The sequence below is a fragment of the Glycine soja genome, chromosome 11 (assembly GCF_004193775.1).
Source record: "Glycine soja cultivar W05 chromosome 11, ASM419377v2, whole genome shotgun sequence".
In the NCBI taxonomy this organism is placed as follows: Eukaryota; Viridiplantae; Streptophyta; class Magnoliopsida; order Fabales; family Fabaceae; genus Glycine; species Glycine soja.
In genome coordinates this window covers 9,342,467-9,370,108 of record NC_041012.1, presented here as the reverse complement: position 1 = coordinate 9,370,108, position 27,642 = coordinate 9,342,467, and the positions used below count along the sequence as shown (strand labels likewise).

At 32.2% G+C, this 27,642-nt stretch overlaps 4 protein-coding genes across 6 annotated transcripts; 2 read left to right on the top strand and 2 right to left on the bottom strand.

Moving 5' to 3' along the window:
• The first annotated feature begins 4,046 nt into the window (after nt 1–4,046).
• LOC114376966 (cold-regulated 413 plasma membrane protein 1-like) lies at nt 4,047–7,121 on the top strand. 2 transcript variants are annotated; one of them, XM_028335311.1, is made up of 4 exons: nt 4,059–4,410; nt 5,658–5,765; nt 5,860–5,930; nt 6,545–7,121. In XM_028335311.1, exons 1-4 carry the CDS (start codon nt 4,283–4,285, stop codon nt 6,796–6,798), a joined length of 561 nt encoding a protein of 186 aa, XP_028191112.1. In that variant the 5' UTR covers nt 4,059–4,282; the 3' UTR covers nt 6,799–7,121. The 2 variants fall into 2 exon arrangements, with proteins under 2 accessions (XP_028191113.1, XP_028191112.1); XM_028335312.1 differs by lacking the exon at nt 5,658–5,765 and having other exon boundaries at nt 4,047–4,410.
• A 212-nt stretch (nt 7,122–7,333) lies between these two features.
• Nucleotides 7,334–15,028, bottom strand: LOC114376965 (long chain acyl-CoA synthetase 2-like). Its single transcript, XM_028335310.1, has 19 exons — nt 14,748–15,028; nt 14,018–14,081; nt 13,307–13,396; nt 13,167–13,223; nt 12,717–12,765; nt 12,496–12,572; nt 11,963–11,999; nt 11,774–11,868; nt 11,494–11,658; nt 10,916–11,026; nt 10,738–10,825; nt 10,521–10,587; nt 10,364–10,439; nt 10,175–10,292; nt 9,662–9,907; nt 9,034–9,173; nt 8,684–8,866; nt 8,243–8,362; nt 7,334–7,820 (listed from the first exon to the last, which is right to left on the bottom strand). Exons 1-19 carry the CDS (start codon nt 14,894–14,896, stop codon nt 7,782–7,784), a joined length of 1,971 nt encoding a protein of 656 aa, XP_028191111.1. The 5' UTR covers nt 14,897–15,028; the 3' UTR covers nt 7,334–7,781.
• A 3,782-nt stretch (nt 15,029–18,810) lies between these two features.
• LOC114377589 (RING-H2 finger protein ATL65-like) lies at nt 18,811–21,058 on the bottom strand. The gene has a single exon (XM_028336177.1). The coding sequence runs from the start codon at nt 20,728–20,730 to the stop codon at nt 19,531–19,533; it is 1,200 nt and encodes a 399-aa protein (XP_028191978.1). The 5' UTR covers nt 20,731–21,058; the 3' UTR covers nt 18,811–19,530.
• Nucleotides 21,059–24,932: 3,874 nt separating this feature from the next.
• Nucleotides 24,933–27,545, top strand: LOC114372851 (mitochondrial import receptor subunit TOM6 homolog). Of its 2 annotated transcripts, none has more exons than XM_028330393.1 (2): nt 24,933–25,242; nt 25,719–26,780. In XM_028330393.1, exon 1 carries the CDS (start codon nt 25,055–25,057, stop codon nt 25,217–25,219), a length of 165 nt encoding a protein of 54 aa, XP_028186194.1. In that variant the 5' UTR covers nt 24,933–25,054; the 3' UTR covers nt 25,220–25,242; nt 25,719–26,780. The 2 variants fall into 2 exon arrangements, with proteins under 2 accessions (XP_028186194.1, XP_028186193.1); XM_028330392.1 differs by lacking the exon at nt 25,719–26,780 and adding an exon at nt 27,301–27,545 and having other exon boundaries at nt 24,939–25,242.
• The last annotated feature ends 97 nt before the right edge of the window (nt 27,546–27,642 follow it).

Sequence of the window (27,642 nt, the reverse complement as noted above, 5' to 3'; positions counted from 1 at the left end):
AGAATAGTTTACATATTTTTATTTTATCATTTTTAATTAAATTTCATTAATTAATATGTAAATTTTTTATATTTTTAAAGTTGATTTTAATATACATATTATTTTTACTCTAATTATTTATATAAAATTATTCATAGACAAAACAATAAAATACTTGTTTTGTTTAGTTAATTATATTAACATCATTATTTTCTATGTTTCATTATTCAGGATTTATTATTTTTTTTCAAATTATCAAAATTTAAAATTAAAAAATATTTAATATATAAATCTTTTAATTTTAGGTAAATAATTTGAGTAAAAATAATTTTTTTATTAAAATCAATTTACAAGAAAATTATATAAAAAATTTAAATATTAATTTATGAAATTTAATTAAATATAGGTAAAATAAAAATAAAAATATACAAAATATTTAAAGTAAAACATATAAAATAAAATAAAAATATTTATATAATAAACATTTCTTAATTTATAAATTTTGGTAATTTGAAAAGAAATTAATAACTCTTAACGAATGATAGTTAATCAAATAAAAAAATGTGCTAATAGTTTATTGTATTATCTATAAGTAAAAAGTCAGAGTTTAATTCTTATTAAGAATTTTTTTTTTTTATTTAATTTTTTTCACATAAGAATTATGTTACCGGCTTATATAAGCAAAAATAGGACACTAAATATTTTAATTTAAAAATAAAGAAACTAAAATTTCAAATTAGAAGTAACCAAAATTATAATTTAGTGAATTAAATAATGATACGAGTATGGCTAAGGCCCAAGGTAGAAACATCGAACTCCTTCAGACATATTTTATTATCTTAAAAAAGGAACAAGGTGCGGAACAATGATCAACAACATACACTTGTAAGAGTTAATGATGATCGATTCTATACACAACTTACTCTTCCATGAGGAGAAAAAAATATAATAAGCAAAGTTTTCATGATGACCAAGTGTTGATACAGAGAAACAAATATAAAGCCACGAAAAATAAATTTCGTGTAATCCAGCTGTGCATGATACCTACATGTTAACAATTACGTGTCTCTGTGGCCTCGCAATCCATAAGTTCTGATGATCAACCAGAATGCAGAATGCAAAATGTCGAAGCATAAATTTCTTTTTCTTACCATTACTTTCGTATACAAAGTGTTTGTGCTTATATTTTTAATTTTAATAAAAAAAAAATGTTATCCCAATTCACCTTGTCGCTAACTTGTTTGACCATTGACTGTGAGCTGAATTTCTTCCGTCCAACTCAACTCTAATCAAGTTTGATATGCGAACTACATTTCATTCTTATAACTTTTAAGATTTATGATCCGTTTGAAGGAAAAATAGAGAAATTATGAATAATGATTGCCCCATTGTACCTGGTGTGCATCTGTCATTCGCTGGGTAGTATCTTCTTTTTTCACACGATTCCTTTATATAACACAAGTTCATGGCTTTCTTCATAATAAAGGGGTGGATGTGATGCAATTGAATTAATTAAGGTGATTTAGAGATGAATGGTGTTAGATGAAATGAGAAGAAAATGTGAGTTTTATAGAGTAAAACTTTCAATTAAAATGAGATGAAATGAGGTAAAAGTAGAGAGAGAAGAAATCATAATTTTTGTTGTAGAAGAGACAAAAGAATAACAGACAAGAGAAGAGATAAGAAAATGAGTATCTCACATGTTCAATATATCCCTAACAGATTATGCAAAAATGTATAATTGATTATTCTTTTTTTAGTTTTTTTTCTTTTTTACCTATCAAATTACTTTAATTCAATTTTTTCATTCATTTTACATCCTCTTTCATCTTTACTAAATCACTTTACTTTACATTCTCTTTCATCTTTTTTCATTCATTTTCATTCTTCACACTTTTATTTCTTTTCACTCTTCTTCATTAAACACACCCTTAAAGAACATTAACAATTCTATCTATACACTTACCCTCTTATTATGACTGTGAGATTCTCCAAGAATCAAAATACATTTCCACTTCTTAAAATATACCTCTTAACTTGCTACATACTTATATTAATGTTTTTTTTTATAACTTACTTATATTTATGTTTGAAAATTGGAATTTGTTTTCCCAACAAAAAAATATTAGAATCAAATATATGACTCATTTAAATTTCAAAATTTCATTATCATCATTTTTTCTGCAATGTACCAAAGAATATTAAAATCAAGTAGACTCAGCCATGTACCTAATAGGTGTTGTCATATCCTCATTGATTACCTTCTTACACTTGTCATGTCTAATCAACTAAATCATATTTGAGTAAATAATTAATAATCAAGAATAACTTATCCCACTTAATTTATAACATTCCAAACATTTACATAATAGGTGGTGTCACATTCTCCTTTGAATGCATTCATACACATGTCATGTGCAATCAACTAAAGCATGTCATTGTAAATATTTACTAATCAAGATCAACTTACCTAAATTTAGAATAAGTCGATAACCCACTCACTTTGCATTATTATATACACTATGTCGGCACAAACCAATTTAAACCAAAACAGTCTTCCTAAAAAAACACACTTAAATTGGCCCAAAAACGAAACCGGCTGTTGAGTCGGCCGAATGTGACATATTGACCCATACGGCAGGAGGGAGGTATGTGCTGCTAGACATGGCCTCTTTTTCCCCATTGTTTATTTCCTTTTTTTTTTTAATGCAAACACCTCATATTATATCATTAAAAATAAAAAATTGGATACATATGGATTAAAATAAAAAAAATAAAAAAAACATGTCTACAAGTCAATGATTTAGATCTAATTAACTTATGAGGGACTTGATTGATTTATTGAATGCAAACTCAACAAGAATCAAGGATATGCTGAATTTTCTCCTTACATTCACATGACACCATTCACACAAATGATACAATATAAATAAATAAATAGATAAAAATATGTGTTTTTTCTGATAATTTCGATAAACTATAATTAAAGTTTCTATATAAAATACTAAAATATCAAATTAGTCCCTCATTTTTTGAAGCGCTGTCAATTTGATCCTTGAGATTTAAAAAATGTCAAAATGATCCTCGACTTTTCATTCTGTCTGTCACGTTAGTCCCTACCGTTAATAGTCTCTTAACACCATTAGTAAATGTGTGATGTACGCACACGTGGAACTTCCACATCAGTTTATTCTATTTGCCACGTAAAGAGGAACTAAATTGACATTAAAGGGACTAAAATGACATAATTTAGATGATCATCTTTTTTCCCAAAATGTTGAAACCCTAACTTCTTTTTGCAGAAACTCCAGTCTCAACCTTAGACCAAAGTCTGGTATTAGTTCTATTCTACCTATTTCAGTTGCACCAACATCAATGTCTTCATTAACCCACGAAAAGAAATTACATCGATCTGCATCTTGCTGCACAACACAAAATAGCTCTTCTACGACAATAGCAAAGACGGTTTGAAGTGACATTCTCCCTTGTGCTTAAATTAGCAGACATGGTTGACCACAAAATAAATAATAGAAGAACTACAAAGATGGATAAAGATGAATAGGAGAAAAATAAGAATTGGATAAGAGTATGAGTAGGAGGGAAAATGGAATGAAAGCGTGAATGTTAAAATAACCGTTAGGATTTTAATATTTTGGAAAAAAAGATGATCACTTAAATTATGTCATTTTTGTCCCTTTAATGTCAATTTAGTCTCTCCTTACGTGGCAAATGACACTTAACGTGCCACATCACACATCTGCTAACGGTGTTAAGAAACTACTAACGGAAGGAACTAACGTGACAAACGGAATGTAAAGTCGAGGATCATTTTGACATTTTTTAAATTTCAGAGACCAAATTGATCGCGCCTCCAAAAGTGAGGGATTAATTTGATACTTTACTCATTTTTATATTGATAAATTTGACATCAAACTTTAAACTTTAAAAATATGTACTTCTAAATAATTAATTAGGAATTAAATTTACATGTTTTTAGAAATATAAAAACAAAAATTCATCACTATAAAAATACAAAATCTTGACTACACTTAATAAAAAATACATGTAGATAGATACCGGAATTTTGTTGGTTGTAGGAGATTTCTTACTCGATATTGGAAAAGAAGAGTTTAGAGAAAGCAAGAGCAGCTGGTGTATCTATCTCTCTGTGTTCATTATTGGTAAAGCATTAATCTCCACGTGGCCTTTCCTTATCATGTGCAATTGTTGTGCATATAGATAAGCACATCCAAATGTCTGCTTTGACTTAGTTTCATACACTCCCTCCTGTTTGATTACGAAAATGTGGAAGAGAAGGGGATTTGAAGAAGAAGCAGTTCAATTGATAAACTCAGATTTCAGAGACCTAAGTCTAGCTGGCATAGGCTTTGGAGCCTCTTTCTTCGGATTCTTTGCTGCCATTGCTGCTATGTATGTACCCTCTTCTTATTTCTTCCATTTTTCAACTTCTTTAAAACTATATCAAACTTTGCAGTCTTTTTTTTTTTTTTTAATGAATGATCTTTATCACTCAGTTGTTTTATGGATCATGTGAGTCGATCGCTCGTCCAGCTAGCGGACCTTGAATGAATGAATCTGTTAAAATGTTGCTGTGATTGAACTTTCATATCACTCACTATATACTGCGATCTGTGTTTTTTTATGATGTGTTACGGACGAGAATACTTTCATGTTAAATTTGTTCCATAATTCTAAGCTCCTAAACCAAGTTTTCCTTCTGCTTGTTCAGAAATTTTTATGTACTTAATATATTTATATGTTGTGCAATGAGCCAGTCATTGAATTGTTTCTCAGATAATAAAAAAAAAAAAGCTAATTCAATCTCTCTCTCTCTCTCTCTCTCTCTCTACAAATCTTTTCCAAAATAAAAATATATAATTACAAATTGCTATGAGTTTTACAATATACAATTAACTCGAGGGAAATAATTAATTTTAAAGGTATAATACATAACTTTATAAATAAGTATGGATAAACAGAAAAATATCATATAGTATGAATAATTTAAACATTTATGTGCTATGTTTTCTTTTACTTTAATTATTAATAACTGTATATAGTTTCTTAAAAGCAATAACTGTTAACGATCAAAATAATTATAATACGACTATAGAATTTTTCCACTACTAAATAAGTTGCTTACATAAAGTAGGTGGACGATGAAATCAATTTGGAGTGTGGATAAGGTTCATTCGACAGGCAAGATATTATTAAAGCTAAGAGGTCCATCATCTTATCTGCTCTCCTAATGTTAACGCACACGCACTCAATATCTTAAATTTGCTAATTCTGTGTTGAATTGTTTGCGATTATTCAAACTACTAGTTTTTTATTTATCCTACAAGGAACTGTGAAGCATGTGCATGGTGCAGCCAAACTTTTTTCTTTTTCCATTAAAAAAAATATCGTATTCAGATAAAAAAAATCATACATTTTTTTTTTCATTAAGACACTTTAAATTTTACTCGTTGGCGTCAATTGTCAAACTCCAACCAATCTGCGTTTTCTTCATGGAAGTCAATGCTGTGTGTGTGAGACAGTGAATAGCACAGCAAAAAATAGAGTCAATTGCACAAGCAAGCACACTTTGGAACTTACTTGATGTTAGCTTTCATAGTTTTTCTATGATTTCACTGATTATTTTAACATGTTTGCAGTTATCTGTTGATTTTGGATCGTACAAACTGGAAGACAAATATTCTCACAGCACTACTCATTCCATACATTTTCTTCAGCTTGCCTTCATTAATTTTCGACGTCTTCAGGCGATTAGCTTGTCACGCTTTATTGTTATCAATTTTGCACCATCATTTTTCTGTAATAGTAATTTTCCTTTTTATTATCATTCTACTTATGCAGGGGAGAGCTTGGAAAATGGATTGCTGCAGTTGCTGTTGTATTACGACTTTTCATTCCTAGACACTTCCCTGGTATGGTAGTATAATTGCTTAGTGCTTACATTACAGTATAGTATTATTATAAATTTTTAGTATTTTTTTTTATCAACAAATGTTAGTTTATTAAAATGTTAGTTTTGTTAATATAGGAGATTCAACCTGTGACCTTTACCCTCTTCACTTCATCCTTAACCATTCAACTCACCTTATATCTCCTACTATTTATCACTATTATAATTAGTGTCTCCTAAAGCAATGTGCTTTTACCCATTGATTGAACTTGACAACATCCAACTAATATATTTTGCTGCTATCCCTGTTGATGATCAGTGTCATTCCAGAACAAAGTACAGGAAATATTGAAGTAACCAACTTAACGTTTCTTTAGGACAAAACTTGGATATATTTTAGTTTCGTTTTCCAATCAAAAGTGATTTTTCACATCATTAATTCGCGTAATAAAATTTTGAATTAATAATCAGCATAAGTTACTAAAATAAAATTTCAATATTGATTGAAGAACAACACTAAAAACAATTAAGAAACTACTAGCCCACTTCGTATCAAAGATATAAATAATATCAGTCTTCTTAATGATTCTAAAAATTAAGTATAAGGTTAGTAACCAGGTATGATTGTTACTGCAGATTGGCTGGAATTGCCAGGTGCTTTGATTCTTCTTATCGTCGTAGCTCCTTCTCTAATTGCAAGCACTTTTAGAGACAACATTGTTGGGGTGGTGGTGTGCCTCATCATTGCATGCTATTTGCTGCAAGAACACATTCGGGCTTCTGGTGGTTTCAGAAACTCCTTCACTAAAGCTCACGGCGTATCAAATTCCATCGGCATAATACTTCTGTTGGTTTATCCCATCTGGGCACTGGTTGTCATACTTTTTTAGGCACCACCATTTGGACTTGTTGATTCGTGTGAATTAAACCAATTGTTTTCTGTACCATTCATTTGTTGGAACTTGATATCTATAAACACCCCGCCATTGTTTTGCGATTCATCTTTGTCCTAAAGTTAGCATGTGTAAAAAAGTGGAATAAAATCTCAGTTGTAGTCTTCTGGTTTCGTAGAATGTAAAAAAAACAAAATATGAAGAGGATTGGTGTGGTGTCTTTCTAGCTGTCGTGTATTCACAAATCATGTGTAATTTGGGAAATCATTGTATTTTTACCTGTGGGGTATAATATAAATTTACATTTGTTGTTGCTCTGAGTTATTACAGCATTTTGTTTCCCAGCAAATGCAATCCTAGCAACTATAACAGAATTCCTCTGAACATGAAAACTCAAATATGCCAAATAGAATGTCAAGACCCCAGAGGGTTTTGGAACTTGCAGAGGTGTCATGCTAAGTAAAGCAACTTTAAAAGTAGTTGCAACTTTTTAAGTTGGACTTTTTTAGTCCTTTAAAATGCTACTTTTATCTTTATCACACTTCAAAAGTGTAATTTCCGCCATCTCTTCAACTTTTCATTATCGACATATAATCAAAGCATTGTTAACAAGCATGAAAAAAAATACAGGTTCAGCATTACCCTAATCAACTGTATTCTATTGGCTAAAATTATAGACTTGATGAGGGAACAAAACACTAGGCCCAAAATAGCTTAATAAAAGAAAATGGAGCAAAAACAGAAGTTGCAAGACCACGAAATATCAAGCTTATAAAAATTTCCAACTATCATTTTGTAATCTTTTTAAGAATGCAGAGTGGATATGCTCAGTTGCCATTTCGATGTAAGGTTTTGTTTGTAGCTTTTCACTTCACTCAATGAACCAAAGTGTACAAAAAATTCGAATGGATTCTGTGGAAACTGTGTCGGGAATCAGTATAATTGCATATAATCCCCGTTAGACACCTGGCTCACACCATCTATGCCTTCGCTTCCTTGTATAGTTGATCAATACATTCCTGTAAATGATGTTGGCAAACAATAACATTTTATTAAATTATTTACTTGGGTACATGAGTAACATTTATATAATTAGTTTTATCTTTGATAATCTGCATAATCCTTTAATGCTAACTTTTATTACATGTTTTACCGAATTAAAACTCCAAGTCTAATTAGAAAACAGTATAAACAATACCTAAGAAATTGTTTGAGTTTTGTAATTTTGTTCTTAGTAAGTAAAGCACTCCAAAAGTCTAATTGAAATTATCAATACGGTAATACTTCCTGATTAGCTGAAACCGGTGCACATTTTGGTACAAACCATAAATCATACTAATTCAAGATGTTAAGGAAACAAATAACAAAAATAAAATTGTACTCTATAAAGTGAAATAGAAAGTTACTAATTACAATATTGATCATAGAACATGAGACAAACCTTATACTGCTTGAGCAATTGCGGTCTCTTCAACTTGAATGTTGGAGTTATCAGATCTCTCTCCATGTCAAAGGGAATTGGTTCCAAATGAACTGCTTTTAGCAGCTCAAAACCTCTAAGCTGATAGAATATCAATAACGTCAAATGTAACCAGCAAGACCAAAATATAGCGTAACACCAGAAACTAAACGAGTAAACTCTCAGTAGTCCTTGAGATTGTTTGGGTTGATTATTCTCTAACTTAACAAAATAACAATCAATTTTAGTCTGTCTTAGGTCCAAAACGACGATAAAAATAAAGTAAAAAAAAACTAAAATGAATGATTTTTCAAAGTTAGAAACTAACAAAATATTCATGATCTACTTATAACATAATCTCAAGGATTAATCTGATGTTTAATCGAAACTAAATTCATGGAATTGGGCATTCTATATACTTACTTGGTGTTTCTGACCAGTGTTGTTGAGCTCATCCAAAATGTATTTTCTTGCCTTTGGATTTTCACATAAAGATTTGAAATCATCTGTAGAATTATGCTTCACTGCCCAATACTCAAGGCCCTTTCTTTCAGGGACCACCACTGCCACCAAGAAAGATTCAAAACTGTTTCCATGGACCCAAATCTGCATATGGAATAAAAAAGTTATAGATTAATTGAATTACATAAATTTAATAATTGAGCTATTTGTGAGTCCACTTTCCCATAACAACTAGGCATCCAACACAAATGCAATACAATTAATGTTGCTCCAATTTTACTGAATGTTCTATGATTGAAGCATAAACATACCGATGTTATAAGGGGGCACTGTAAGTATTTGTTTTCAATATTCTCCACGGCAACATATTCTCCTTGAGACAACTTAAAGATATTCTTTTTTCTATCAATAATTTTCATGGCTCCATTTGGCTGCCATTCTCCAATGTCACCTGTAATGATTTTCAAATTATTCCAAAACGCACTGCATTTAGGGGCAAATTAACAACTTCAATGATCTATATGCACTATGCATTCAAACAAAAACCGAAATGGAGAAAGTCAGAAGTTCATGACAAAACTCTCTAACTTGATCTCCTATGTGTCCTCTTCACTGGGATTCCAAATTTAATAACCATAGTTGAACTAATTTTTATACGAAGGTCTTTCTGGATTTCTCAATTCTCAATGAAAATCCCCTTGAGGCCTTGAACACAGCATATCAAGAAATTACCTAGTGCTTAACAGTCCATAAAACCCTTTTGACTGTGTATGTGTCATCCTATCTAGTAGTAGCAGTTTACATGATTCCGAGTGGTGTCTGAAGTCTAAACAAGTAAGAATACTAAACCATTAAGTGGAGAATCCTAATGAAGCTTAGAAAAAGGAACTCTTCATTGACATTGTAGACCACCGTTTATTTCACAACATGAGGGTTTACCTGTATGAAACCAACCATCAACCATAACCTCTTCAGTAAGATCTTGATGCTTGTGGTAACCAGAGAACAAGGTATTCCCTCTAAGGCAAATTTCTCCCCGGGCTTCACTGGAGAGTGCATCATACCCCATCTCTGGCACAGATTCAAGCCTGGCCTCAATGGTTGTCATAGGGACTCCAATTGTTCCCATCATAGAAAACACATTACTTATTCCAGTGAAACACCCACCACAACTTTCGGTAAGACCTGTCACATCAAAATGATAATAATTTAACATTGCATAATTAAATGGCTACACACCCACATAGGCAAGTGGATTAGAAATATGATTAACATGTGACTAAGTCTACTATAGAATGAATATAAGAACCAAAAATTTAAAATCAAATCAAGGAATGCCAGAATCATGCTACAACAGATTAACAGAATTAAAATTTACTATTGAAGAGCTGTCATAAAAATGATATAAAACAATCCACCTGCACTTTTTAGCAAAAGATTCAAATACCATACCGTATCCTTGTGACATAGTAGCTCCAAAAGTGACCCTCAAAAACTCCTCCACATGCCTAGGCAAAGGAGCAGCTCCTGATAATAGGAGGCGAACCCGTCCACCTAATGCTTGTTTTATCTATCCATAAAACCAATATTTCAATTTTCAAACGAGTTTCTGAACAAGAATAACAGAGTAAAATAGAATACCTTATCAAACACAAGCTTATCAAACAAAGGTGCTGCTTTGTCTTGGGGAAGACCCTTCTCCAGATATCCCAACTTGCTGTCAGTAGATTCTAGATTAGTTGGCACTAGGATAGAAGTGCAGAAGTCTAAAATGGTAGAGTTTGGTAGCAGTACATACTAGTTATATGCATATTGAAACAATGTACTTTGCAGTGCTCCTCCAGATGAAATTTTGCTACTGATACCTTCAGGCACAAAGCTTATAGTCAATGCTTATTGGACAATATAGTTAGTAGTTACAACTTACAAGAGTACATGCAGCTTAAATTCAATACTTAGAGCACTATAGCACACACCAAGATAAGAGTGCTAGTACCAAAAACATATAGCCTTACAAGCATAAACACGATCATAAACTCTAGGAACACCACAAAATAGAGTTGGTTTCAGTGCCAGAATATCTTCCATTAAGAATCCAACATCCTGCCAGAATTAACATAAAAAAAAATCCATGAGAGAACATATTAGATAATGAGCCAAAACTTAATAATAGGAATTGAATACAAAACTTACGCCTTGCCAAAATCCAATTGAGGAGCCCTTATAAATGCAATAGGTCTCCATTATCTGGTCATATACATGAGCAAGAGGAAGGAAAGAAAAGTACACGTCGTCTTCTGTTCCCTATCAATAATACACAGTTTATGTTTTGTGTGAGCACATATCATTACATAAATATGACATACTCATGCATGTCTTTTTCCTCTTCATTCATCAACTTATAATGGAATATGACTAATACATTTGACATATGCCCCAAGTCCCTAGAAGATTGATGAGCTTTACTTTCTGTAGCATCAGAAAACTTCATTAAGTCTGGTCATGCATTTATCTAAATCATGGAAAAATAGCTATATAGATAAGGTCCTGGGCACCATGTTATTGTGAGAATGATAAAATAGAAGTGCACAAAATAAAAAGGAAATGAAGCCTAAGACTATCATCACCTACAATTCTCACATACTTGAAAATAAAGAAAACAACACAAATGGAAAAACTAATAGAAGTTTTTCTGAAGGGTGGGGGTGACAGATTTTTCCCTAGCTTGAAAAAATATAACATGAAACTAGTGAGAAAAATGATTATCATACCACTCTGTCAGTTAAATTAAGTATTTGGTCAATAGACAACACTTGAGTCATGAAAGCCTCATTCTTAATAATGACGCCTTTGGGTTCGCCTGTTGTTCCACTTGTGTACATTATTGTGCAGATGTTAGTCTTCTTTTTCGGTGGAAGGTCTAAATCGATATTTCCCTGGAGAAATGAAGATATATTCAATGTTAAAAAATCTATCTCTCAATACTCAATCAAAATGGCTCTTGCTGTTGATTATAAACATCAATATGAAATTAAGAATCAGGGTTCCTACCATCTGGAGAAACTCTTCCCACGAGAAGCAAGATGCACCAAGCTCCTCAGCTTCCTTCTTTTGTGTGGTTGAAACATTACCAAAACTCACAATAGCTGCATCAGTAAATTAAAGAGGCTGGTTACCATTAAAAAGATGGAAGACCCTTAAACTAATAGTAACAGAGACAAAATAAACACATTGGCTTACTTTTAAGACTTGACCACCGATCAAGGCATGACAAAACCTGTGGAAACAGTCATCACTTCAGTAGGAATGGGGGGGAAACAAACATATTAGAGAAATATCCAATGCTGTCCCAGATGATAGGCTAGTTATCTTCAAGAAGCTCAAAGGATAACTTAAAATGTTACAAGAAGTACAGCAAATAACAATATAAAAAAGAGCTAGCAGTATGTGCAACATTCTGTCAGTTTCAAATAGAATACCAGATTTTAACTATTGTTTTAAGCAAGTGGTTTACAGAAATATCAGAAAATATATTTATATAACTCATTTTAAAAGCTACTAATGACTTTTCTCATCCTACAATTTGTAAGGAAACAGATTGATGATCAATTGCAATAGTTATATGTTGAAGCCTTGAAGGTATCTAACATACAAAGCTAGCATCCAGAATAATAGAGGGAAAGAAAAACTTTCAGATGGTTCATCTTGCTGAAATCAAAATCCCTCCAAGGAAAAAATAAAGGTTGTGCTCCAAGAAATATGATAGAACTTACAGAAGGAATCTTGCTATCCTGTACAAATGCAATCGAAACTTCAGCATGGTTTATGATAAACTCCACGGCATTAGGACCTGCTAGGCATAAATTTAGAGTCGTTTTCTAGCTGAATGATGTGAGTGTAAAAGATACATGACAAACTCTGAGTTGCCAAGTTCTTTGGGGAAAGTAAAAGCAAAACACCTTGAGAGTGATTGGGAAAGGAACAAAACACAAACCCAGGGTGTCATATAATGGGACATAGGTTACTGCATAGCTATTGCAAGCCTGCAAACAGCAAATTTGAATCGTGTCACTCAAGTCCCACTGGAAAAATTACTAAGGATAAACATAAAATATAGTTATAAGGTATCAATCCTTGTGATGTTAAGTGAAGTACAATAATACAAACAAGGTTAGAGAACTAACTTTTTAGTTGCCTAATCATAATTTTAATTAGGAACAATAGAAAAATGTTAGCAACACACTCTTTCTAAACATACTCTTCAATTATTGAATGAATTCCCAATGTGCTCACTCTCTATTAGCTGAGTTTGTGTGAAAGAATATGTTGTTATAATTTCTCTTTAACCAGATAATTACTTAATTCAAGTTCATAACTAATTGTGATTAACATACTAAAAGAGTTGGTTAAGTGTAATTTCCCCTAAAAAAACATGGTGTCATACCTGCATTGCAATTATCCATTCGGGGCAGTTGGACCCATATATGCCACAACGGTATCCCTTGTTATACAAAAGCACGAGTTAGATTAATTGCATACGTATTTCCCAATACGTAGTATCTTAAATAAAGCAAGATGTGTTACAGGATTGACACCACGGCTTCTCATGGCGGAACCCATTCGTATGGCAGCATCATAAGCCTCCTGATATGTGATCCATTGATAGGGACCCACCTGCAAATTCAGTTCAATGTTCACATAGTGTACTTAATGCATGCTATGTTCATAAGCCTTAGTGTACAAAGATAAATTTGACAATTGGATTAGTATTAAAGTGTAAAGTTGAGGGATTAATTTAACAGGTTATAGTAAGACACAACATAATTATTATTCTACTTTTTACATATTCAAATAGTAAAAGTTTAAAACAGGAATTTCTTTCTTTTATAAACTAAATTCACATTCTTATACATTTTTGAGATAAAAGGTCATTTACCCATAAAATATAAAATATATAAGATAAATAATCAAATTTGTTTCTAAAAAGTGTAAAAAGTATGATAAATTAATTATTAGATTATCGTATTTTTTTTACATATTAAATTTGTGTTTTTTATATTATAAAGATCAATTTATTATTACATCACACACGAATTTAACTATTTATCCAAATATATACTACTACTAAATTATTATATTTAAGAAAAAATATTTTATCAATAAATAACACATAAGGAGCAAAACTACAAAAAAATGATATGCGACAAATAAAGTCTAAACTAGAATTGCCAAGCTACTGTAACACTGTAAGTAAGAAATGATGGAAGAAACAAAAACACATTAAAAAGTTGGTACCTTGGAATCGGATTTTTGACGCCGACCCAGCATTGGGTTGCTGGGGCACCTCGTTGTCGTGTCCCTGCATAGGGAATCATCGAAACTGCTAAGAATGATTTCCAAACCCCACTACAACTACAACTCATTGTACGACTTCGAATTCAATCTTCATTAGAGAGATTACATTTGTTACTTGCGTTATTCGCGTTTGGATAAAATAATTTTGGATATTTTTAACAATAATTTGGATTTTATCAATTCGCGTTTGCGTTTGGATAAAATTATTTATCAATAAAAAAATTATTTCAATCTTTGATTGTTTATCAATAACTCTTATTTAATAAAAAAAAGAGTTTAAAATATGTAAAAATTGATCTATTAGTTCAATTGGTTAGAACATCATATTAATAACGTGTAGGTTCAAGACCTGCATGAACCATTTGTTATTTTTTAAAAGTCTTTTTTAATTTAACATCAAATATAGTTATCCATAATTTAACTTAACATCTATTTTTTAATCTTAAATAAACATCTTTTTATTTTATTTAACATCAAAATTATTTCTAAAAGATGTAAGTAGAATTCAGGAAATGAATTAGCTTAACATCTAATTCTTTTTTTGTTTTTGGATCTGTTAACGTCTAAAATAAAACTGCGTGAAATGCAAAGAATGATTTGAGTTCTTTTTGACACATAGGAACATGGAATGCTTTTCTATTAATGAAAATTGAAAAGAAATGAAAGTAACCTGAAGAATTGCCATGGAGATTGAAAATGAGAAGGTAACTGAGTCAAAGCATCCTTGGCATAAATGCACCTGTAGACAGGACCTGCTGATGGCTTTTCATGAGTTGCAGGCCTTGCCTCTTCCACCTTCACAGAGTACAACTCCGGCATTGTTATGTGCAAAAGATATATGGGGATTCAATTGTTGTCGAAAGGCCTTTAAAGATTGGTAGATGAATTTAACTGAGACATGGCGTTAGAAGAGTTGGTTGAGCTGAAGGCTTTAGCAATAAATTCCTAGATTACGTTTTGGATATGAATATCATATCTCTACTAGTTATTTATGTAACGGTTTGGAACACTGTATGTTTTCGGCAATGCAACCACCTTGTAGCATTTATTTTCGCTGTCAAGCTGCCTTACCTCTATATCTCTCATCTCTCCTATTGACAACTAGACATTTTTGTTCTGTCAAAGAGATGCACTAGTGTTATTTTTTTTTTTTTTGTCGAGAAGGTATAATTTTAATTTTCACGGATAAAAAAAAGTTTTGTTAAAAAAATAAAAACTAAACAAATATGTAATTAGTGTGGGTTTGGATGCAGTCTTTTTTATATAATTATGTAATTTTTTAGTATATATATCTATAATATCAAAACCCCAAACTAAGTACAGTATATTTTAAGGTACTAAGCTTAACCCTAATTAATTTGTTGCACCCCTCGCCTGCATACTGGTTTAATTAGTGGTTACTACTTAATTACATTAGTAAGAAAATAATTGCTAATAAACACAATACGGATACTGCGTGTGCGTGTGTGTATATATATATATATATATATATATATATATATATATATATATATATATATATATATATATATATATATATATATATGTTTTCATGAAATTTTGTAACTTTATCTAAACCTATGATTCCAAGTCTCAATTTGGAAAACTTTTCAATAATTTTTATAATAGATCAAGAAAATAAATTGCAAAGGAAAATAAAAAAATAAAATAAAATTCAAATGTATGACTTTGTAAAGTTTTAATGACAAAGTTTTCAACCTTATTATATTGTATAAATTGGTATTTATAAACAAAAAAAAAAATCATAACTACAAATAACTTCTAATAACTAGTTTTAGTAACTTTTAGCAGTGATCACTATTGATAACTTCTGGTTTTCACTCTCCACCATTAATATATACTTTATAGTCTTAATTCTTCTTCTCTTCAAATTTTCATTTTTAATGTAGTGGTGGGAAAGTAAAATATATTTTGACACTTATTCAAACTTATTTGGTTATAAACAGTCGAATCACCATTGTAAATTGTTGATTTTTTTTATAGGTTTTGTTGGTTAGTGTCCTAATTAAAACACTAGTTAAGAAATTAGAAGATAATGTTATTTATAAAAAATTATATGAAAACGCATTTAAAAATTATAAAAGGTTTATTTTTATGCATTTCAATAAAAAATAATATTTACTTTTTTATAAGTCTTTAACCAAGTTGCATATTCTAGACACAAATTCATCAAGACCATTAATAAAGCGTAAGTAACACCATCTCAATTAAGCCCAAGTAATAAAATAAGCATAATCAACTCACAAATCCACATTACTGTAGTTCTTACGATTGCACTGTGGTAGTATATGATTAGAAGCTGCTAGTAATTAATTAAAGGTTACTATATATACTAATATGGGCGAATTAATGGTCTCAGCTGATAGCTAGTGAATCCACTTGGCTGACAAATAATGCAACACCCTGCATCATCCGGCTAATAGAAGTGTCATTTACATTGCTCACGCATTGACTTGGAACCATAGCTCGTCTTTTATTTCGATTGTGTAGAAAAATGAACCCAATGACCAATGGCACTTTCATTCTGTATTTTTCAGTTTAAGAATTTCATCAGCAGAAATATCAAGTCAAACCTTTTTTTTTCTTTTATATTTTCACTTGCACGTTTTGTTTGTTGTATTCTTTACCGTGTCTTCCCAAGTATTGACATTTTAACAATTGGGGTAACGATGAATTGAATCATGTATCGAAAAACAAAACGATACTATATCTATATGGACAAGTAAACCATAGAAAAAAGAAAGAAAAAAACTTTTTAGATAGGTTAGGCAACTCGTGTGATTTGCCTACAAGAGTAGGTTAAATATCAGTGACTTATGTATATCCGAATTCCAAAACAAGTGATCATGCATCAAGTTAGTTCACTCCTAGAAAAAGAAGTTTGCATTGGTGCGAATTGTTGTAACAGAACTTATTATTAGGTGCTATTCTCTAAACAATAATGTACACTGCCCTAGCTTAAGTAATCAAATGACAATTGACAAATGCACTATATATATATATAGTTGAGCTGACCTTAATTGAATACTCACGAGTCACAACAAATAATAAATTTGTCTCTGCGTTCGGCCTACTGAGAAAGTGGATACTGGCTACCTAGCTAGAAAATGGATACAAATACATTTATTTTCTTGGTAATCTGAATGGATATGCATTTAACTTCATAGAATTATTTCGCAAGCACATGATGTGGACCCTTTATCAAACATGTATGGCAATTGTCAAATTTTCTAATGCTATAGTAGAAACATTTATGTGGATACTAAAAACAGATCGATAGTATAGATTAGGCTCATGCGTTCCAAAAAAAACTGTGCGTTGAAGTGAATTGTTCTAAATTATATAGTACCACTATTATAAATGTGTGTGAGAGAGAAGTAGAGTTCTAAAATTTTAATTAGCAAAGATAGTTTCTAAAAAAATCGAAAAATTCTCGCCTTATCATCAAGTTGAAAAGATAAAAGAGTAGTAGATTAATTATGAATAAATAATAGTATGATCAATACTTAAAGTAGTGTTCTTCTAATTTTATTAAGAATCAATTATAAAATCTTTCACCAGCAAATAAAAAAACTACAAAATACTATACTAAAAAGAAAACCTATACCTAACTTTTTGTGCTATCTTTAATGTTAGCTGCAACATTAATAATGCATGTAACTACAACAGATGGATATTACAGATTTTGATTTGATAATGTAGTAACCTCTTAACTCGATGTCAATGCATGTCTCGGATGAATTACATATCCTTTCCTCTGGCCACGTATTTTGGTTTTTCGAACAAAACAAAAATGCAACAAAGAGAGGAAAGATATTTCGTGAGATGTGTTTTTAGAGAAATATTAAGAAAGATATTAAAATTTATTGAAAATGATAAAATTTAGTAGGTTTTACATTATATTTAATGATACTTTCTCTTGATTTTATAGTTTTTAATAAATTTTAACCAATTAATTTTTTTTAAAATAAGTTAATAAAAATATGTTGCTGCCACTCCTCTTGTTTTTATATTTTGATATGCACTTGGGACCAACTTGAAATCTAATGGGCCGGTTTGTGCACTTACAACTCAGAGAAGGGTTAGGTTTAGGTTTGGGCTTGAAGACAGATTGTGAAGCTCACGTTGACTGTGCATGATAGCTTATTAGCTCCACAAGTTTACCACTATTGCTAATTATGGGTAAAAAGCAAGACAAACCAAAAAAGCTACTACCACTATTGGTGGCCAAAATGCCAAAGCTTGACTATGCCTTTAGATCTGTTTTGTCAGAAAAAGAAAAAAGTGGTTTCATGGAGTTCACATTTTGAGAGAGACGACGTAGGTAGATTCACAAACATGGGCGTTGAAAGGCATGGAATAGAAGTTGATGTAGACAAAACGTTACAGCAAAACATCAAATTACACTTAAATTTTCCATATGCGAGGCTCCACATTGCCCCTCACCACGTAAACTTTGAATGACATCCACAACTCCCCATGATTTACCTAAATTTATAGATTAGGAGGATGATTAAGTACGTAGCGACTTTCAGTTGAGCCAATTAGTTGAAGAGCCAAGTAAAAATCATTGTTATTTTGGTAGAAAGACATTATTTACAGCAACGTTAGCACTCTTATTATTTATTATTTAAGGAAAAAAGTGAGTTTAGCTTCCCCAATCCGCACTAATTAAAAAGGAAAAGGAAAAAAAGTGGAAATCGGACATGGCATTGATCACAAAAGATTCCAAAATTCAAAATCTTATAAATGGCATTAATTATCTGACGAAGAAAGAATTCACAGCAGAGTCACACACACAAACACTAAAGGAATCAACCAATGTTGCTTGTCAACATACCCAATGCCACAATTAATGCCTTGCGTCTGCGGGCATAAACCTAGAGAGTCACCTAGGTCACCACATCTCATTTGCATCTTCAATCCTTCCACATGGGGAGTTCAGTCGGTGCATAAAGAAACCACTACAAAACTCCGAAACCCCTCATCAAGAAGCCAAAACCTCTTTTGTTTGTAAAATACAAGTACATGAAAATACAAAATCCAATCCTCTTTAAAAACCCTCTTCCCCCCACCACCACAGACACAGAGAATAATAGATATATTTAGAGAGAGAGAAAAAAAAGAAAAGAAAAGAAAAAGAAACTCTCTTCAGTCCTTACTAATCACTTCTCAGCATGAAATGTCTTAGTTCTCTCTCCAATTAAATGCTCTTCCTACCATTCATTAATGACTCTCTACAAATTGCCAGACCGTCTCATTAAATTAAACCGCATGCGACCATCCTCCATTTAATTCCTCCTTTACCTCATCCCTCCACCCATCTCCGATCAACCCCCTCCACCAATCACTCTCCGCCACGTGTCCTCTTGCCGGCCATTCTCATTCATTTCAAAAATTCTACTAACACTTTTTCAACCCTTCCTTTATTTTCACCTCCCGTTAAACCTCTCCGGCGAAAGAAGCGCCTCGGGATCCCCGCACCTCAGCCTGCTCGACGAGAACGCCGCCGCCGACGTCACCCCCGACGACCGCAGAAACATCGGACTTGCTATCGACTTGCTCCGCCGCGACGAGCTCCCCCCGCCGCCGCCGCCGCCGCCGTACCTCACGCTCGACTCCGACAACGGAAAAAATCCCCTCCGCCGGAAGAACGGTGACTTCATTCCTCTATAATACCTAAACGAAAACACCCTCGGCTTCCCCAACGATCCAAACGGCGAAGGCCTCTTGCTCCAGAAACTACTACTCCCTCTCCGGTACCGCCACGGCGACGCTGTCGCCGGTTCCATCACCATCCTCTCCGACGCCAGACTCCGTTCAAATCCGAACGAGTACGATCTCTTCAGCAGAAAATCCCTAAAACAATCCTCTGAATTCACGTTTGCATGGTTCTGGTTCCTCCTTGGAGAATTCTCGTCGACGCAGGGAGTAATCTCCGGCACGGAGGAGATAGCCGCCGCAGGCAGCAGCGGCGGATCGATGAGAGGATCTATACTGATACGGTGGAGAATTGTGTCGTCGTCGAAGCTTGGTCGGATTCTGGCAGCCATCATCGGAGTGAAAGGTGAATCGGTGCAGAGAACTCCGGCGCGGCAGAGAGGACAGTTAGCGTGCGAGCGAAGCCACGCGTCGATGCAGTCCACGTGGAACGTGTGCGAACAAATGGGAAGCGTTCTCACGTAATCATCGTCTTCGAATTCGAGAAGGCAAACGGCGCAGTCGTTGCGAGACTCGTCAAAACGAGCGTCGTATTTCGCGGTGTAAAGCGAAAACGGAATTGTTTTAATCACCGTTTCGTCCAAACCGTAAGGAGAGAACACGTGCGGTCCATCAAAGGGAGACTCGTAGGGTAAGGACTCGAGGTCGCCGACGGAGGATGGGAGGAAGCGGCGTCGACGGAAGCGGCGGAGGAGGCGGTGGATGGGAGGTCTGAGGTGGCGCGCGATGAGGCGGGAGTAGGTGACGACGAGGAAAGCGGCGGCGACGACGACGACCATTGCAATCAAGGGCGGACTGAAGTCAACCGCCGGCGAGTTTGACGGTGGGGGAAAGAAAGACTTGTGGAGGATTGGTGTTGGTGTTAGAGATGGAGATGGGGCCCAATGAGGTGGCTGAGAAGGAGCCATCATGATGATGAGAAAATGGTAAGAATAAACAAAAAAGAGATGAATAGGGTTTTAGTGCTACAAACAAAGCAGAGAGAGAGAGAGAGTGCAGTTGGGTTTAATGCAGATAGATACAAACGTTGACTGTGGTTGTGTGCTTCTTTCTTTTTATTTTCGTGGTGGCTGCTCTGCTCCACGGAGACACGTCGGCGTTGGTGAAGTTGAGGCCAGTGGGGTTGTTTTCCCGTGTGCTTCTCGCCATTTTTCCATCTTATCCTATCACTTTCTTTTAACGACACGTCATCGATTCCTTCACGTGTTGCGTGCTCAATGGATTCGCTACTACTAGGTTTCTTACCTGCCAAGCACCATATATCTTCTTCTCCTTATTAATATGCCTGTGTTTTTAGTGTATTATCAACAACCAACACTTGCCTGTTTTACACCTTATTGCAATTCATTTTTAATCATCTTATTTCTTACTATACATTAAAAATATCATATTAACCTCGATGGTTTCAAGATCGAGTATTTATTATGGGAGATAAATCCGCTTTAAACCATAAGTTGGGGATTATCACGCCCTAATAAATCTTTCAAACGTGATAGGAAGTAATTCGGTCATGATCATAATTGATTAAAAGATAAACTTACGAAACATTTAAGCACGTGATCACATGTACACTTAGCAAAACGAACTCCAATTAATTTTTTTGCCAAAATTTATTTATAGATGTATAACTCACTTATTTTCATACACTCACTACAAATATTTTAGTATATTTTTTAAGTAGTCGTTGAACTTTCTTCAACTTGGTCCTCCTCAATTGTATACCCTTCACAAAGACATATTACTACGATGACATCACAAGATTAGAATAATTTAAATATCAAATTCATACTTTGTAATTGCCTAATATGTTGTTTAAAGTAAACTCATACAATTTCATAACAATCTTAGCATCAAATAACAATTAAAAGGTCGAATAAAATCTAAATTGGAGTTGACTAAGACCAAAATAACAATAATCAAATAACTTTAAAATTTGTTAAAACTTGTTTAGGATCCAAGATGAGAACAGTGATAGAATAACATTGTAGGAGTCTTAATATATTTTATGGATAATCTTTTAACAAAATCAATAACTTAGCCAAGTACCAGATTACCAATGTGATACTAAGCATTTTGTTTCTCTATAACTCTCAGTAATAGAGTGCATAGTCAACACCATATAATAGTGATTGGTAACTATAGATAACACGTTAAACAAAAAAATAAATCAGGAATGAACTGTGAATAACATTTGAGGTTTTCTTTTTCTTTCTCATACAATTTAGAACATTTGACTGTCATATTTTTAAATATTGTTTTAGCATGAGGGTTTAAAAGGCAATGCAAAACCTTAACTCTTTCGTGTTCAACAAAAGATAAATGATAGTCGTATTTGATGATTATCTTACAAATTTTCTTATACTTTTCTTGATTTAGAGACAAATAAAAAAAAAATATTTCTCTTTCTACAACACATTTATTTGCATGCTTTCTTATGTTTAAAGTCACACTAGTATCTCTTGCCACGTAGACTTTACCATAATTTTTATAATTTGTTTCTTTATGATCAACAAACTTGTCAAGATAATTCCAAGTCATGAATGTTTTAGTTCCTTTTGAACTATTTGTTGAACTTTTTCCTTTTTAATTTGATGTTTTTCACAAAACTTATTACCTATGTTGATATCACGGGGTTAGAATATCTAAATATCAAATTTTACATTTTTCAATTACTTAAAAGCTATTTAAATTGAACTCTTACTATTTCATAACAATCTAATAAAGTTCAAAAGCATCAAATAACAATCTAAAAGGTGAACAACATCTAAATTTGAATTGATTAAAACCTATAACACAAATCAAATAACTTTAAATTTTGCTTGATACAAGATGTTTGAGCTACACATGTTTCATGGGTCTAAGTACTGTTCATGCATGAGATGAGATTAAACAACAATTAAATTTTAGGAAAAATGATACATGTTAGAAATATAAAATTTGTGTCTTCACTTGGGAGTTTTAACCTTTTGAAAAGATTAATCCATGTGATATAACCATTAGTGAAGGATCCAAGAATATTTCTCCGTGGAAGAAATAAATAATTTATAATATTTTTACAAAATAAAAATATAACAAATTTTTACAAAATAAAAAATTTCATAAAAAAAGAATAATAAAAATACTTAAATTTCTATCAATTATAATTGTTCTTTATGCATTTTCATTGAAAACGTCTTGTGATTTTTTCATTGTCAATATCATTAAAAAAATATATCTTTATATATGTAACCAACTAATCATTCATCTTTTCTTATGCGATTGTTTATTCTATTCTTCACAAAATTAATTCGAGAGAACCATTTTAAACGACAAATTCTCTTAATCCATTTCTCTTAATCCATTTCTTGCTCTGTTTAGAAATTGAGATGAAATAACTCAAATGAAAATATGTAGTGTAAGTTAGTAAATGGAATCCTTTTATATATATTAGGTTCAATTTAGTCCTTTTATTTTTAAAAAATTTATAATTAGGTTTTTATTTTTTAAAATAGATTCAATTTGGTCTCATATTTTGAAAATATTTGGTGACGATAGAAGAAAAATGGAATCAAATTAAACTCATTTAAAAAAAAAATCTAATATTTTAAAATTAAAGGAACCAAGTTGAATAAAAAAAATAAGTTAACAGACCCAAATAGTAATTAAGTCTAAAAATTAAAAGGATAAAATAGTAAACTTAGTATAAACTTATTATTTTTTTTATTTCTTATATTTTTATATATTTTAAAAATATTATCTTATAGGCCTATTGTTTTTATAAGGGTATTTTTTTTATTATACGTATATAAGTAAGAAAATAAATTTGGTGGGGGAAGTGCCCCCCAATGCAACTCAACATGTGGATCCATCCCTGATAATCACGGTCTCTTAATATTTTACATAGCATGTATATTGTTACTAAAACGAAAATTCCCATAAACTATATTGGAAAAAAAACTACAAATAACTTGTTTTTGTTAACATATTTGTTGTCTTTGTTTAAAAGGAATCATTAGAAAATATAAATGATAAAAAAATGAGACTTTTGAAACTTAAAGGATTAATGTACAAAAAAAAACATTAAAACATAATGTACCAGAATAATAATTTAATCTTTTTATTTTAAAATTTTCACATCTTATTTATTAAATCAACCTAAAATACTCAAAACACTAAATTTTAATAATTTTTTAAAGAATTTGTCAATGATTAAAATTAATCACGAACGACAACATAGATTATTTATTTTAAATTCAATATAAATTTATTATTTTTTATCATAAAATTTAATTATAATATAATTATTCTATTAAAAATATTTATTTATTATAAATTTGAATTATATAAGAAAATATTAATCTCATAATTGTACAAACTAAAATACTAGTTGTATTATCGTACACAACTTGCGATCCATCTATACCATTTAATAATATTTATTTTCCAATAAAAAAATAAAATTTCTTTTTATGCCTTAAAAAAAAACTAGTTTTCTAGGAAAGGATAAGTGGCTTGAAAGTTGAAATTTAGATTAGCTCCATTGAAGTGCAGGTGGATTAAAAAAAAAAGGTTAAATGGGAGGATGGGCTCCTCATTGGGCAGAAAATAAGGGCATTTCTACGTGAACCAAGCAAAATTACTGTTACACCTAACAATTATGCAATTTTTCCGTTTTGTCCTTCCGTAAAAGGGATATACATTAGCTAATCCGTATGAGACTTACGGATTAGCCTAATCCATACAAAACTCTAACCTACTAAACTAATAGACCAATTATATTATAAAATAAATAATGTTGTTATATATAATATTAAAATTTCTAATATATATTTAATGCTCATGTAAATTTAAATAATAAATTTTGTGATAATTAATTTTGATATAACTCATACGGATTAACTAATCCGTATGTTTTTTATAAATAAAAAAATTTACTATTAAAAAATATAAAATTATTTAATTAATAAATTAAAAGAAATACGGATTATGTAATCCGTTAAAGAAAAAAATACTTAAGAGCATTTTTAGAATTTTATTTGAATGCTGGGTGCATAAGCAATATGCATGTGCACCTAGCAACATCCAGAATATAAGCGTTATCCTTATGGGCCGTGATTGCTATTTGTTTGGAGAAAACAGAGAAGGTTAAGAAATATACATGTTGAGGTAGCAACAGAGAAACCCTAAATTGAAGAGAAGAGTGAAGATTGAGAGTTAGGGTTTAAGCGAAATCAGATCAGAGAAGAAGGCATCATCATGTTTCCAGGAATGTTCATGCGCAAGCCAGACAAAGCTGCAGCACTGAAGCAGCTGAAATCTCACGCGGCCATGTTCGGGGCATGGGTTGTTGTTATTCGAGTCACCCCTTACGTTCTTCACTTTCTCAGCACCGAGAAAGAGGAACTTAAGCTCGAGCTTTAGCTTCTCACTCTTCCTCGGCAGAGGTACCTTCCTCGTTTCTTCTCAATTGTCTTATTTTGTAGTGAAAAAGTTATGGAAACATCTTTAACAGAGTAAAATTAAAATGTAAATAGGGGAATATTTGCTCCCTTAAAATCTATTTCTTTTTCCCTTGATTTGGTAAAAAAAAAAATCCTCCCATAAAAAAAATATTATGAAGTGAAAATTGTACAGACAGGAGAGTAATATATGCCGTGCTAAACTCAGGAATTTACGACCCTAGCTGCAGTAAATTGGATAATAAATAATGAAAAGAACAAATGACAACATTTTGTGCTATTTGCATCCTGAACATTGTGCTGTTTCTAGCAATTGTTGCAAACCGTGATAGACATTGCATAGCTGAGATGATTTGACCTTGCACTCATGTTTGTGTAAAACCTTTTCTACATGAATTGTAAGTTACAAACCAACACGTGATTAACATTTATTTCAACATATGATTTTCTCGTGCCTGCAGGTTTTGCATCTTCATTGTCAATCTGGTGGTTTCCATGGTTGATATCTTACTGAATAAATTTTGACATTCGAATGATAAAATAGTACTATTGGTTTATTAGAATATGGTTAGATTATATGATGAGTGGAATTTTGGTGATGAGGAGTGAGCTTTTAGTCTGTTTTTACTGTGCATCCCTCTGTTTTTCATTCCATAAGACAATCAAGAGAGTTGAAAACTACAGATTGGATTTAGATTTAACAATAAGGAAGAAGAATATCCTTTTTGATTGGATTTATATGGTTGTTAAGCATTGATCATTAATCAATATGACTTCTAAAATTGACTTTTCCAAACTTGAGTAAGTGATTGCATTTTTGTTAGTATATAAGATAAGAAGATGCCATAACATAAACAGGGAATTTGAAGGCTGGTAGTTCTGTCTTATTAATAGTAGTTAATCGTGCCCTGGAGTGGCGTGGAGTGACTGTTTGCCTCTATCTGGAGCATGTTGTGTCTCAGTTTAGTGTTGTGTCTGGAGCGGGGTGAATCGCGGTCATTCTTGGCCACCACTGGCTCAGATACAAACCCCCCTTATTTCCCCCTCTTTTCACCCCTCGAACGATGCTTGTGCTGTTTAAGTGGGGGCCAATCTTTGGGATTTCACCCTTTTTACTTTATCTGACCCTATTTTCCACTCACATGCCTTTGGAGGGATAAATGACATTGATCTCTTCTCTTCTCTTTTCGATGCAAACCTTCTGACCCAGGGCTCCGAACTGTGTTTCTGGCCAACCATTGTACTGTGATGGAGTTTCTGGTCAACCCACGGCACTCCTGTGGAGTTTACAGCTAATTTGCAAACTGAAAGTCTGAAACATTGTTCTCTTGTCTCTTGCTGTTCATATCCTTTGGGGGGTATTCAGTTCATGTCAAATAGGGGTCTTATGTTTTGTTCTATATTCTTTCTCTCATGTACTTTTTTTTTCCTATTATATTACTGGACTCTTGCTGTTAGTAAGCATCTATATATGTGTGTGTATGATATTAATTATTTAATATAATTAAAAAATATTAAAATAACAGCCATCCCGCTATCCACTATCCCTTTTTGTGTCGTCTGCTCCGTATCTGGGATGGACTACTATGGCCTTATGTTTGTGTTGTTTGCTAAAGATGAACTTGTATCATCTACAGATCTAGTATCAAAATGCATAATTTGTGATCTTGGGTGGTATATGGCACTTGCCAATAGCTATTGTTTAGTGTATTTGCTGTCTCAATCTTGTAGTGTTGCACTCACTATTTTGTCCCCACTTCTAATTGTGACCTTTTAGCTGAAATATTATTCATTTTTGGTGTTTAACTGAATATTTCTATTTAATTATGGATTTCTCTCTCTCTCTCTCCTTTTGCAAACATAAAGGAAATCCAATTCTGCTGTGTCTTCCATTTCTACCCATGTAATGCTGTACAAGTTTATTTGCTATTCTAAGTGGGCAGTTAAATGTTTACTTCATAGCTGCCTTTTCCCTCGATTGACCACGTTTTGTATGCTGACGTAGTGACGTTCTTTTTCTTTTTCTTTCTTTTTTTGCTGCAGTGGATTTTGAGGAGTTGGATGTGTCCTTGGGTTCGGGACAATAATGGAGTAATGTATTTATGTAACCCTTGAAATTGTGAGGCCATGATGATATAGAGTTTAATCATATTTCCTTTTGCATTTGTAATATAAATGTGTTTGGGCTAGTTGTGAAACGATAGACAATTTCAATAGTCAATTATAGATATACTCAATTATTGTTATAATTGATTACATGGAATTTTATCTTGGACGTGTTTGGTGAAGGTTGGTTATAAGATGTAGTAATATATTTCTTTAAATTGTTTAAAAGATTAATTTTTTAATATATAATCTTTATTATTTTAAAAATTATTAAGTTAT